The sequence below is a fragment of the Brachycentrus maculatus genome, unplaced genomic scaffold, assembly GCF_059751285.1.
Source record: "Brachycentrus maculatus isolate JH-2025_06_01 unplaced genomic scaffold, ASM5975128v1 h1tg000370l, whole genome shotgun sequence".
Lineage (NCBI taxonomy): Eukaryota > Metazoa > Arthropoda > Insecta > Trichoptera > Brachycentridae > Brachycentrus > Brachycentrus maculatus.
In genome coordinates, this window is record NW_028281119.1 from 2,862,139 (window position 1) to 2,877,843 (window position 15,705).

At 31.7% G+C, this 15,705-nt stretch overlaps 1 protein-coding gene across 1 annotated transcript in view; it reads left to right on the forward strand.

Moving 5' to 3' along the window:
* Nucleotides 1-2,696: 2,696 nt before the first annotated feature.
* The window catches only part of LOC148303406 (eye-specific diacylglycerol kinase-like), a 192,776-nt gene continuing 179,767 nt past the window's right edge, over nt 2,697-15,705 (forward strand). The window contains exon 1 of the mRNA XM_088270063.1: nt 2,697-3,245. Within this exon, the coding sequence (XP_088126189.1) occupies nt 3,217-3,245 (29 nt within the window). The 5' untranslated portion in view covers nt 2,697-3,216. The remainder of the gene's footprint in view (nt 3,246-15,705) is intronic.

The window sequence follows — 15,705 nt, forward strand, 5'->3', positions numbered from 1 at the left end:
AATTTAAATTTAAATTGGTAAATTCCACTATTTATTCAAATCAATTGTGACACATGTTTCAATGCCTTATTCCGCATCATTTACCATATACTTATGTAGCCTAGTCTAAATTTTTGAGTTGTGTGACGCAAAGTTACAATTCACAGCAAAAAGTATTAAACATTAAATACAATGTGTTAAGTGCAAATAGACAGTTGAGTTTAAAGTAAGCGTAAACAGTACATACTGCGGAGGTGGACTACCAAAATAAATGTCTAGCAAAATGAGTGAAACAACATATTTTATTATGATATTAAAAGTAATATTTATACAATAAACAGAATATTGTAGTTACACAAGTACACCAGGATGCGAGTCGTGGCACCTCACCAAAGCTCAAAGCAAGAAACTAACAAGTTTTGGAAATAGGTGCCTAAGGCGAATACTGGGTATCAAGTGGTATGACTTCGTCAGGAATGACGATGCGAGGAGAAGAACTCAACATCCCCTCATACTGGAAGACCTGAAGAGGAGAAGGTGGACATGGTTGGGACATGTCCTTAGAATGCCACCTGAGAGCATTAACCTCTCATGTCTCTTCTTCCGACCCCGAGGATTCCGGCGCCCCGGAAAGCCGCTGACGACCATTCACCGACTATACTCAGCGGAACTTCAAGACGCCGGACTGACCTGGGAGGAAGCCAAGGAGATGGCGCGTGACAGAGTGACTTGGAGACGTCTCGTGTTGGCCATATGCTCCACCTAGGGAGCAAACATGGAAAGAAGAAGAAAGAAGAAGACAAGTACACAATCTGGCTATGAAATAAACAGTAAAAAATGTGTGATTAATGTGTTTCATCATTTTATTTACATGCTTCCTTCCGAAATCGCAGTGTCATTCACAGACGGAAATGACAAAGAAATAATACGCTGTTAACGAGGGATTATCATAGTTTCTTAAGCATATCAATGGCTGAATGATTACTTGGGTACTTAGTCAAACCAAATTTCAATGTTGGTAGGTATAAGGTATTGCCATTGACAGTGGAAAGCCAGACGATTAAGAACTTATGTGGGTCGGATCTCCAGAGTTTCTGATCATTATTTGCGAAATATCAAGTTCATTGTGAGAGTAGTGGTTATAGGGGCTAACTAAGGTTAAACCAAAGGGGTAGCTATTTCGCTCTTTACACACGACACTGGGACTTAAAATATCGAATTAAACGGGATTTAAAATATCCAAGCCCCTTTATCACAAAGAGACGTTACTTCTTAATGTATCAAGATTGGGGGAAAGAGTAGGTATATTTTTCTTCTCTGCTTCTTTTGACTCTTGACCGCGCCCAATTGTGCATAAGGCACTGCAACTGATCAATATTAACTTAATTATTAATTATACGAAACAAGGTGGTCAATCCTTCGCCTTAAGTACTAGCCCAGGGTAAAAATGAATAAATTTCAAAGTGAAAAAACTTATGTAGTTATTCAAACCCCCTGAGCTTAGAACCCTGAAAACCCAATACGGAAGCCAAACCTGTTGCACACAACACTACGGAGGCGAACAACAATAATTATTCGTAATTTTAAAATGTTAGTAATATTTTATTTTTTTGGAAATAATAGTACCCACCAATCCCCAATCTGATATTTTTACCCTTAATAGATTATAAAGTGAATATGTATATTTTTTATACATTGTTTATTTTATAATATATTTAATATAAAATACATTATAAAATCTGTAAATGTTTCGAAAGAGAGATATATTATTAAATTTTGAAGGCGGTTCAAAAGAATTTTAATTCGCATTTCTTCAATTTAACTTCGATTATAGATATTGATTCAATTTTGCGATTTTTGATTCGGCAAGACGTGACTTGTATTATTCATAAAACGCCCTTTACGTACATTTTTCACAAGTATTATTGGATTCTTTTTATTATAAAATACAATTCGTTATTTTTTTGTTGTTAATAAATATATGACATGACACTGGCAGAAACATCCTAACGCTGGGCCACAAAACAAAATATTTGAAAATATTAAAGAGAAAGAGAAAAGAAAAAAATCCAATTGGGATGTGTTGTAATGGTTTGGGCATGTGAATCAAATGAGTAAAAAAAAGGATAGTAAAAAAATATGATGCGAATGTGGTTTGGTAAAAGAAACAGAGGAAGACCGAGGAAAAATTGGCATGATCAAGTATTTCAAATATGCACTTGAAAGTGGTTAGGTCAAGAGTCGGAATTATCGGCGTGCATGTATGAACGTGGAAGATGCAAAGATTGTGTTCAAAGACAGATTGGTGTGGAGAAATATTTTCTCTGCCTACTCCTGCGGAGAAGCGGCGTGATGGTTGGTTATTTAGTTAGTTTTCAAAATACATTATGTACGTCTAGGTATGCATAGCAAGATAAATTTGAATAATTCTTTAAAATATTTGGTGCCACGTAAAATAACGACCATCATCATCAAACGTAATAATATGTACCCATTTAAAACAATGTTTATCGTCTCGCGTTTGTTACTCTGTCGCGAGCCGCGACATTCTTTCGTTCCGTCTCCCGGCCCGCTTGTCTCCATCCTCCGAGTTCCCCGCCCCTGTCCCGGCTGCATTACATACATACTAGACGTTACAAAAACATATGATTCCGTCACCCAACACTGATCACCGTACAAAAACGTTACCCAACACTCGAGCACGGCGCGGCCACTAGGGACTAATCGGTCCGAATATAGCCGCGCTTGCCGCACCAGTCATATTTTGTCCGCGGTCGTTGTTCTTTCGCGCGTTTGTTTGTCGTGGTTTTTTTTACTAGAAAAAATAATAACTTCGTTATCAGAATCGAAACAACCACGTGCTACGGTGAATCTAGTGATCGATAATAAACCGGTTGCCATATGCGCCGTGATAACGAACGCGCCTCTTGTTGACACAGGATGAATGTACGGCTCGAATGCTTTTCGTCCGGCATGCGCGGTTTAAAGTTTTGACAGTTGCCCTTTTGTGTTATTTTGACGTACTGCGCTGTGTCGCATACATAAATTTAACGTAAGACAATCGCAACAACTTCGCAAAATTAAGTTTAAAAAGGCTCTAGTTTATATTGTGGATAATATTAATTTATTTCGTTCGAAGTGGGTTTGTCCGAAATAAACGAAGCGACGAAGTGCCCGGTTTACAATTGGTTGTTTGTGAGTGTTTTCGCGATGAAATTGTTTTGACCCGTTATTCTCATGCGACTGTTGAATACCGCTGCAGTAGAGTATGTGCGAAGATATTATTTTAAAATAAATATTTTATATTCTTTCACTAACAGGATGTTTCACTCTAAATATTGGCATGGCACGTCAATTTTTATAATTTGGTTTAACCACTTCTTAGAAACTAACCAACTAAGCATTTTATTTTCTTACTAATATTTTTATTTATTCTTTTAATAACTGAAGGATTCACATTGATCGTTATTAATTTACTTTACATTGTCAAAAATATCTTGTACTTACCAGGAATCTTGAAAATTGTCCAGTTTTTGCAGTAAGATTTTATATTATGAATCTTTAAAACTGTTTATACTTACTGTTAAAAATACTTGTTTATACTTGAATAAAATCACTAGACAATGAATGAAATGTGGAAAAGTATTTTTGAACAAGATTTTAACTATAATGTGTGTTAATATATTTCAAATCGAAAAACACTCGTGCCATTCACGGTAACAAATTATCGTTTTGTTAGAAAAAGTAAAAAAATATATGAAGCTCGGAATAACAGTAAAAATTTGAATAAAGAACTAAAAACGAAATCATTGTTTTGGGATGAGTAAGAACTCTATCTTGATTATTTATTAATATGATCTTATTTAGGTGATCAGCCCTGCGCTTTATATTCATAATATAGGATTGAAATATTTTTGTTGATTTGCAGAGTATGTAAGCGAAGTAGCTCAGGGTGACGGACATTTCTGGTATATCGCTCACTCCTTTCAAGAACGTCACAAATAAAAAAAAACTCGATTTTTCAGGAGAACGTTTTTAAAGTTTAAAAATATAATACAATGTATTAAAAATTAATAACAAGCCACTTTCTGAACTTTTTACTGTGCAACAGATCTTTTTAAGTAAAATCTGAAGGTTTTTTCTCCATTTGAAAAATATTTAGTTTATTTTAAAAAATAATTAAACAATACCTTTTATTCAAAATGCAAAAACAACACTTTCTGCCCTGTAGCGGGTAAATATTAAGTTAAAAATATGCCGCTTCTGCTGGGATATAGTAAATTTTCTGGGTATTCGGAAAACATGCATAACTGAAAATTTACGAATTTTGATTTATGACGTTCTTGAAAGGAGTGAGCGATATGGGAAAATAAATGGAGATGGTAAGGAAGGTATTGAATATCTATCTACCTTTTAAAATAAACAAACTTCTATACGTAATAAATACGCTTGTGGTATTTTTAACGGACATTGCAAAATGCAAATGCAAAAATGCATAAATGAAAACTCAACGATGAGTATGGATATTTAAAAAATTGGACACTATAAATTTGTTAAATTAAAGTGAAAATAAAACACTCAAAGTTTTTATTTAAGCTTTGATATTCGATAGCCCGCAACATAATTTTCTTTCAACCCCGATAACATTTCAAGGAATTGTATTCTTCTTCTTCTTAAAACACCGTTTTTGTATTGAAAAAAATAAGTTTTTCTTCGAAATAAATACATGGTTATGAAAAGAATAGAATTATTGAAATGTAAGGAGTAGATAAAATATTAATAATATTACTTCAATACATGTATTCCAAAAAAAATCTAAATCATATACATATTCTCAAAAAATGTGCGCGGAGATACGTCTCGCTTCTCGCGCAGCCGATCGCTTAGAATTGTGTGTTTGCGAGTACCCCCTTGATGTAAATACAAATGCTTTACTTCAAATACACCTGCGGATGACCAAAGCAGTTTCGCGATAAATCATTTTTTCGAAATCGAATAGTTTACTATAAATATTATTTCTGCCATTAAAATTGGTTTAGTTTGTATATGTTTATAACGAAAAAATATACGTAAGTATTTATAAATAAAAAATATATTTACGTAAGAATAGCAGTGACAATCCTCGTCATGTGTAGTAAGATGGTAATCAGATTTTGGCATCTTCAAAAGATCTACATGAGTATGATTTCAAGATCCGTCATTTCTCGTACTACACAGTGACATAATATACAATTATGCGCAAAATATCCTAAAATATCGCAAATCCGCGTGTCACGCAAAAGCGTGGGCAGGCATTTTAATGAGACAGACATAATAATGTTCTTTCGAACGTTAATTCATCCACCTGTAGGTGTTCCTTCAAGAAGTTCTTTGCGCAAATATTTTTATCTTCTCGGAGCGGCGCCAGATTAAATGTGAGCATTTTTCGAGTAGGTACCTGGCAATAATAGCACGAACGCGATGCGCGGTCTTATCTCGTGTTTTCATTTATTTAATTCGGTACACATTGTTAAATTAAGCACACTATATAAGTATTCTTAAAATACACAAATATATATATAAGATACAATTGGTATGTATACTCTAATTTTAATTCCGGTTGAAAACCCCGGATAATCTAACTAACTGAAAGAAAATCTCTAGTTTTGTAAAAAAATGTATGATTTTAAAAAGTGGCGCGTTTATGATTTAGATCACTTGAAAAATAATTTCTAGTCAATATTATTTTTTGGGTTTCTCATCAAAGATGAAGAAGAATATGGAAGTCTAAGCATTTATGGGGCTGGTTTAAGTGATCACTTTACACACGTGTAACATTCACAAATTCTAACCATTATTGTTAACCACACATATGAACCACATAATAAGAAAAATAACTCCTATAATTGGAGATAATCCAGTTTGTGAAGAAGTATTTGGACACACTCAAAATGTTATAAATCTCTACTCTTGTAAAAAAGGTATGATTTCAAAAACTCAAGCGTAGAAGATCTGGATAACTTGAATTTTACAATGTATCGTGTAGGACGTCGATATAATTTTTTTTGGAACAATTTATTTACTTATAAAAATCATAGGACTACGCTAATCTAAAATCCAAGTATTTCGGTGAAAAAATTATCGAAGAAATTTATTATTAGCAACAAACATGCTCAAGTTATTATTAACGCAGCGCTGGAATGTAATTTGAATTTTTTCTTAGTATTACGTAAATTCCCTCGAAATTGAATAACGTATGTTTTGATTCCCCCGGGCTGGCGTGTCTGATTCAGTTTCGTTTACCTCTGTGCTTACAGGTACTATTTAATTATTATGTTCACACGATAATGCTTGATACGGAATAAATGTATGCGAGTGTGGTAATGTAAACTTCAACGCATCGACAAACAATAAGAGGGCTAAAGCTAAAATGTATATTTTAAAAATCTATAAAATAAGCAAAAGTGGTATTCACTAAGTAAAACATAAATTAAAAATGGAAGAGGCGAAGATTGTTTGCAAAGACAGATTGGTGTGCCGTTCTATTCTCTCTGCCTACCCCTGCGGAGAAGTGGCGTGGTGGTTGGTTAGTTATTTAGTTAGTTAAATATGGTATTTGAATTGTTGTAAAAAATAATATTCGTGTTCTTTCTTTGTCGATCGTGCGTAGGGCGCTGCATCTAATTTACACAGTGAAGTCAGTATTAGACCACAGGTGTAAGACAGTATGAGACCATTGGTGTGATCAACTTGCGTGAAAATGTGAATAAAATAAAACTTAATGTTGCATAGATCTGGAAACGTTGTAAAATGCTTGCAAATTTCACCGGTCCGTAAAAATTTCTATCAGCGCTCCTTAAGACTGCGCGGTGTGTGAACGCGATTCTGGGCAGTGATAACAACCTTACGAAGAGTGTAAGGTACACACAGTGAAATGAATGATTTATTTTATGCCATCAAAATAAATAATTTCGGATGTTTGAAGTGTACTATCGCGTAACCAACAATGTTTGTTTAACATAAAAATTCATATAGAGGTAAAAATAAACTTTTGTTTTTCACCAAAATTATTATAGCACCTCTAACATACTATAATCATTAGTATTTTCATATTAATATGAAAATAACTCCTGTAATTGGAGATAATACAGATTTTGTGAACAAGTATTTGGACACACTCAAAATGTTGTAAATAAATTATCTGGTCAAATTATAAGCTTAATAATAAAAATGAAAATGGTATTTTCTGGCGTTTCTCATGTGTGTGATTATAATCCAGGATTCGGATCTCACATACTAATATAAGAAATTCTGCTAAGTAAAAAGCTTCTTTACATCTCACCAATAGATGTCTCTAGTGAAGTTCTAGTGATTCATGAACAAGGTTTCTAAATTGGTTCATATACATATGTAGAACTTCCAAGAATTTGAGTAGTGTGGTTGTCAATAATGGGTAGAATTGGTGAATGTTACACGTGTGTAAAGTGATCACTTAAACCAGCCTATGACGGTCGTAAGCCCCGTAAATGCCCAGACTTCCATATTCTACTTCATCTTTGATGAGATATCAAAAAATAATATGGAATGTATTTAATTGTATTTAATTTAGTTACTTAGAGTGATAATTAACTCGTTTAAATTGATATTATTTTCTGTGCACAAAATAGTAATCCACTTCACTGGCACCCAGAAAATTGGTCATTTAATAGGTCATATGTAATCTTGATCAGTGGTTTTCAATCTTGTATATCCTTTAGAACCCTTCTGCCCGATGGGATTCTTTGCGGAACCGTAATTTGTTATAATTAACCCGGATTCATGGTTTTCGCAAGTGCCATTAACTCGAGAAAATCTTCATCTGAACCCTTTCAACTTTTTGCGCAACCCTGCTTGAATATACATAATCTAGAGATGACGTAGCCGGTCGGAGTTGATGCGGTACCTCGACCGGACATTTCAAGCGTGAAACAATGGCTTAATGAATTTTTGAATGCTTAACTATTCATTCGGGGACACGTTTGAAAACTGTTTTTCCTCCAAATGACGTCCCCAATCGACCCTTAGTATGAATGAACCCGACCACGGTATTAATGTTTTGTAGAGCGTAGTGGCGAGAAATGTCTGTTAATCGCGAGCACTCTGTGTTAATGCGTAGTTTTTACATGCCAATCATTGTTTCGATCGGTAATTTTAATTAACCAAAGATTTATTAAGCCAAAAGGATACATTTTCTATGATTGAGGTATTTTATTTCTTTAGCAAAGCTATGTGTGAAGGGGAGGTGGTCATCCTCAGAAAGGTTTTGAATACGAAAATAGTTTTTGTAACGTTACTTAGATTAAAAAAAAAAAAACAATAAAATTCTTCTTTTAACCTCAACGCTTAAGTAACAGTTTTACCGCCCCTAACGTACAATATTCAATACTTTCTTTGAATATGTGAAAATTGTTTCATTATAAAAATTGTTTACAACATTTTGAGTGTGTCCGAATACTTGTTCACAAATCTGGATAATCTCCAATTACAGGAGTTATTTTCATATTATTTTTTGACATGACCTTTTTTGTTCGCCATGATTGTAGCCCCTGCAATGACATCTGAAGCGTTGGTAAGTAGGGATTTCGACACGGCACAGCATAATAATCCAGAATCGGATCTGAACGGCAATGAAAATCTCAAATTTACTTTAAGTGTTTTTTGACGTAGTTATTTGCCAATATTGATTTATCTTATGTTTGACTAATGTATTTGCGCCAAATTAGTCTTGGATAAGAGCTTATCCATGTACCCGTATAAAAATTAATTAACAATCAAGTTTGAAAATTTTAGATTTTTATTTTATTTTTACAGGCCGCAATAATATTTGAAACAGAAAATGAATATATCTCAAGCGTTAATTCGTTGATTAAAAATCATGAAGTACCGTATATATTTCATACATTATAAATGATGCATTTATTTTACAGTTTTCATCTTTAATTCGAATAAATTAGCTCGTTAAATGTCGACATAAATCGTATTTTAAACAAGTAAGGAAATTTAACCGCTAAGCATTTTTTACTACATCACAATTACGGTATGTTTCTTATATTAGACTTTTATTGTTTCTGTAAAAATAATTCATCTCAAATAAATTAATTTGTATTGCGATTTTTATGAGAGTATTGTAGTTCACTCAGAAGTGGTCTTATATAAATGTTTTATTTGTATATATGAACATATATTCAAACTTAAAATAAGTTTATAATTTATGGTATTTTTTTTTACCATTCGGTATAAAACAATGGCGTTACGTATAAATTTTGAATATCTGAAGCATCGCGTTAGTTAGAGTTCTACCTAATTGTATCATGCGTTCGGGTGCAAATTTAATTAAAGTTCAAAATAACACAGTCACGTTTTAACAATACTAAATGAGCGTAGAACAGTGAAAGGCAACCCCTTCCCGTGGCCATGTTTTCAATTACTCACCCCGAGCTCACTTTCGTGTCGAGAACGTATTGTGTCGGCCCACCTCAATTGGCAACTACTTCGCCCCTATGAGGTCAGCCTTCAAGGGGATACACAACTATCGAAACGATGGTGGCTTGCCATCTCGCAATCGCCTGACCAGAGCCTTCCGGTAGACCATTGGGTCGTCCTTTGATCTCTCAGTGTGTACTCATCTATTGATCAAGCGCGGGGATGCTGTGTGGATTGTTTTCATTGTCGAAGTGTTAGTTATGATACCACAGAAGACAATTGAGAATTTGACAATGTTTTTAAAAGTTTTAAAGTTGATATAACAAATATTTTATAATATGTACTAAATATTAGTAAGATATTATTAGGTAGGTATCGTGATACGTGTTTAATTTAGTATTTTTAAATTTAAAATACATTTATCACAATATTTAGTTAGAAAATTGACACATTGAAATGTGTGGTTACACGTATATAATTATCTTTGATATTCACCTAAAAATCCTCGGTTCATGTTTTTTAATTAACGTATTCTAATTTTCATTATGATTGTTTGCTCTTTTGTCCTTTTTTGTTTGTATTATTTTTATTTTGTTATTATTTACTTTCTTGCGTTATTTTTATTTCTTAATTGCTTGTTTTTATTTTACTCTGCCTTTGTTTAAGTACTTGCACTCCTGTTAATTTGTCCTCGTTTACCTGCAATACTCTTACTGGTCTTTATTTACTTGCACTGGTTTGTCTTTGTTTGCTTGAACAACTTTTACTTTGTCTTTCTTACTTTTTATTATATTACTTTCAATAATTTGTTACCATATTATTATTATATGAGCTGTATTTTTTTGGAAAAATAAAAGTAAACATTAAATACATATGTATACGTATAATATTATGTATATATAACATATGTAGCATGTAACATATATTATACATATTCAATGGTTTAAAAATATACCTGTCCTTAAAACAAGTTTATATGTTGGAAAAATTTCATTATAAGCACATTAGGAAAACCAGAAAAGTGTCTTGGCTTTATTTAAATTAACTGATGTATTGATTGTATTTGAAAGGTAAAATTAGATATTTTCCCTTATTAAAACAGTGGATTGTTTAACACATCACAAAATTCTAATTATTTTTCAAAACTAATGATTTGTCCGCAAAATTTGTCACGCTCATGTTTTATAGTTATGTTGGTACACTCACATCTGACAATATAATATACTTACAAAATATGTATAATGATATAAATTTATTTTGTTCTCTTAGTTTTGTGTATTATTATTCTGTCCGCCTCCTAAATTGTCCAGACTTAGTAACGCCCATCTATTAATCTTCCCTATAATTTTCCAGAGTTACTTCGGACAAATTGACTTGTGATTTGACACATTGTGGAAGCATGAAATTTTCATTGTTGTCAAATTTAAGCTCACCGATGAATTTATATTTTAAATCTTAAACTTAACTTCTGCAATTTTTTTATAAATGTTAATATTTACTGAATATACCATGGCACAAAGCAAATGAATAAAATACATGCATTTAAGTATGATTTAGAAAGTACCCCTTGCATAAGAGAGTGTGTTTAATATTTCAACCAGATTATTTTAATTTTTATTTTACCATTATATTGATCATTTATTATTAAAATGTTAATTTAATCACATATCTTCATGTTTGTATGTATAATAAAACCTTTTTTCGTTGTGTCTGTTTGTGTAAATATGTTTTCGTATATCTAATTGAGCAAAGAGATTTCGAGACTATCGTGTTTCGTGTAACTATATATATATTTAACCTGATTTGCTTTGTGACACCTTAGACGCTGTGTTAAATTCATGCTATATCAGGGAGTTGAAATGGCCAAATTATTTTATATGGCGGATGTTTATTCGAAAATATTCTCGACTATTGGAATGTCCGAGGAAGAAAATCATTTTATTTTCTTTTCTTTAGATCTCTATAAAAATATTTCTCTCTTTTGACACTATTTTATTGGTAGATAGATAGCTGAGTTTTTCATTTAATTTTGTGTCGGCAATCAACTTATATCTCGATCATCTACTTACGATAAGTTTTATTAAGATGAAGATGTGATATTAATAATTATTCAAACTGAAATAACCTATTGGTTAGTTAACAAAAGATAATTATTGAATAACGATGTTTTTTATATGTATATTTTGTATTAATAAAGTTGTTAATAACATATAATTGCTGACACGAAAAGCTTAGAATATTATTTATGTAATGTTAAGATTTTTTTTGCAGCGAATTAAATAAGGAAAAAATAAATAATTTCTGTAGAACTGCGATTTTTAGCTTGTCCTTTAATGTGTTAAATAAAATGCTGGCGACAAAAAAATTGAGCTAGTAAGCATATAAAAAATGTTTTTATTTGTTATAATTTTTTTCATTTGCAAAATAATGAATATTATTTTGCAAATAGAAAATGCATGAGTTATATTATATGTTTCTGTATTAATTTTTATATGAAACACATATTTTTTGAGTCTACTAAGATGTATTTTATTAAAAAAAACACAAAAATTAATATTGTGACAATTGTTTCGCCTAGTTATGGCATTATCAAACGAATGTGAAGATTACATGGACTGAAGGTCCTTATGTAGCTATAAAATTCTAGGTATTTAAATGATTTTATAAGTTTTAAAATGTGCAGTAATAATTTATGGGAGACAATAAAAATTGATACGTAAATTAAAATTGAGTTTTACAAATTAAACGCCAAATCAATAAATATATTATATGTTGTTGAAGCGACGGTTTAAGTTTTTACAAAAGCCTTCGACTCATCTTATTTACTTTATTTGTAGCTTGCAATGAGGTTTACTGAATTTTCGACAAATTAACTCGTTTTATTAAACATTAGGGCGGTTTAACTACCAAACTCCTGATCATTAACAATTCTGATTTGTAACTAAGCGAACATTTTGAATTGCCGGTTTAATATAGCTTTAAAAGATTAATGAAAATACCCCTTAAATTTGTTTTTCATAAATATTAACATTATTGGTTATAAAAATGTATCCCATTAGTTGTTTTTAAACATTTTTTTATTGTTTATTTGATCAGACTTCAGAGGATTATCAACCCTACGGATGATATATCAATAATCGTATATTTCATAAATGTCTCAACGTGATACAAAACATCTATCGTTTTTATACGAAAGAAAATGTAAGTCTTTTTTATTTTAAAAACTATTAACAGTAAATTATTTTCATAATAACAGACTATATTTTATTACGTTAAATTAAAAATTTAATTTTAAGCACAAATTCTTTGTGAAATTTCTTTAAATAAATCGCTCAAGAGAAAAGAAAAACAATATTTATTTTCTTTAAAAAATTCAGAGAAAGCTATACTGTTAAAAATAAAAAGTCTATAATTTGCCTCTGTATTCTTAAAATGTGTAAAAAAAATCCACTTACATTTCAGCAATATTAGGTTCAAATTAAAAAAAAAGAGCAAACAATATGTAGACAAATCACACAAAGAAATTTCAGACATCACTTTGCTTAATAAAATAAATTGATTTCATTTAAGTTTTTGCTCGTAGATATTCTTACGTTTTCAAAAAAATATCTGAGTAAGTTGATGTTTCGAGCGCATAAAACCGTGGATTACACAAAAAAAAATATTGAATTAATATAAAACATGTATTCTATTTAGAAATTTCATTTCTTTAAAATACAGGTAACTTATTTATTCCGTTTTGGAGTGAATTTCGAATAAACATTAGTTTTGTTAGGCAGCCGTTGCAATATCGTCGTAGAACTAGTTTGTTAACTGCTGTTTATCTCCCGATTCTTGTATGCAAGTTACGAAGTAGTGTTGGAATTTAATTTGTGTTCGAAACCAGCATAGTGCTTAAGGAACTGTTGAACGGGTTAAATAATGTAAGCGGTATATACGAGCACATATGTACATGTAACGTACGTATTAGGATGAAGCTTTATAACATGTGCAATTTTCACGTTTTATAAAGTTAAGCGAGATACTCCGAACTCGTAATATGGTGTGAAACATACCCACTGAGAGCAATATTATTATACATTAACTATTTTTTTTCAAATTGACACTTTAAAAGAATACAGAATTAGTTATGTATATATTCTTTCATTATTGAAGGTTTATTGGGCTTTCTTGTATTATTATTGTCACAACTGAGACAAAGCTCGGACAAATCTATCGTTTTTATACGAAAAAGTCCAGAGCATCCAGGGCTTAAAGCCAGGTCGCAAGCCCTGGAATCCCCAGGCTTATATCTTCTATCTATATTTATATTTACATTCTACGATATTATTACATTTTAATGTGTATTAATACTTACACACATACATATTAGCAGGCATATTCATACTAGCAATAGTCTTACACTCTGATAATAATTGGAGTGTTTGACTATTCAGCCTGCTTTTATGTAATATCAAGATAAGACTACACAAATTCAATGCAGTCCTATGAATATGCATATAAGTAGGGATAATAAAAATATCAGTAAAAATTAAAGCAGCATATTATTGGGTTAATTTTATTTTATGCGATTAAACTACATATTGAACGTATTGCTATTGCAATCGAAATCGAAGTAGCTCTTATTTGTATGAATTGAAATATAAAACATGTTTTTTTTATGTTCCAAGTTAGCTAGGAGATCTATTTTAGGCTCAAAATAGACCTCTTTGGTAAAAAGAAGATCCTCTTAACGTCAGAAATATTTAGGTTGACCTTGCATGACTTTCATTATCGGTATAGTTTGCCAACACTGTGACCAAAATATCTGGGTTTATTAATTATAATATACGTAGTTTAAATAAGAATTGACATCACGCGCACGGCGTGTTAGCGATGCGATTGCTTGTCAGTACATTAGCCAAATAACTGATGTCTTTTTGCAAATAACCGTTACCCTGTACCAGGGTTAGACCTTGAAAGCTTTGCATAATGAAGCGGTTAGAATAAATAAATCTTAGTGATAGAAGGGAAATTATAGATTTGGTCTTGTTAAATAAAAAATTTAACAAATTTTTGGACAGCCCTGATCTCCTTAATCGAATAAAGCTTAGCGTGCATCGGAGAGGACCAGGCAGAAATCTGCAAATTATACCATGTTCTCTCCGATTCCGCAGCATCACATGTTAATCAACGCTTTTGAGAACGAAATTTTTCATTTAAAATATAGTTATCCACCTGGAAATCTGTACTTTCCCAGCATTTTTTCTCCATGTTATAATAGATAAATTTAAACGTTGTCTTTCACTCTCTCTCGCTGTTTGCTGAAAGTGTGTGTGGGAGACATGTATTTATCGGTGCTTGCGATAAAAGGATACAATTTGTTATTTAAGTTTATATTATTGTTACGTCTTTTTGTTAAAGTATTATTTATTGGATATTTTATTTATATTAATCTCGTTAAAGGCATAAGCCGTTTAAAAAAATAAAATAAAATAAAAGTCTGGTTTAGACCGGACGCCTTGGTTTTCAAAATGCTTGTCTAGTTTTCAAACACTCGAAGTAAAAAATGTCGTAAGTTAATTTTTTTTACCACATTCACTGGAGCTTGACAGTTTTTCTTCCTAAACAAATCGGTAACCCTGGTCTAGCTCCACCGGCCTTGATCTGGCCTAGACGTGAAGATATGAACACTATTTTAAGCGGTCCGGTTTTATTTCTGTACTCCGTGGATACAATCGTATTTTCTTGCACATTATTTCATTGAACGGATTACTGTACCTACAAATATTCTTCAGCTTGGTTTACATTTCTATCTTATCAAAATCCTTTCTTGGGCAAGAAAGCATTTTGATTTTGCATATTTTTTCAAGATTTTAATTATATCTCAATCTATACGAAGAAATTTAAAAATTAATATATTTTCTTTTACCTAGTTATTTTGATGCGATGTATTATCCGCATTCAGATGATACATAAGGCATTGCGGCGGATCGATGTGGTGTCGACTTGGTCGCCAATTACATGCAGTGAAGGGGAATGACCGGCTAGGGCACTTGGGATTGCATATCCGTATTTGGTCACTTCTAATTTATTCGAGTCTCTTGAGATTGTATAAAAAACAACAACAGAATTTTATAGTAATTGCATAGCAACAACAAAATTTCCTGATATAAGATGTTTTGCATTAAAAAAAATAGTGCCTTTGGATCTACTTACGTTTGTGGAGCTTTTTTACCAAAATGAAAAAATAAAAATAAAAATAAGGCGTCAATAACAGACGTAAATCTCGAAAAATAGTTGAGG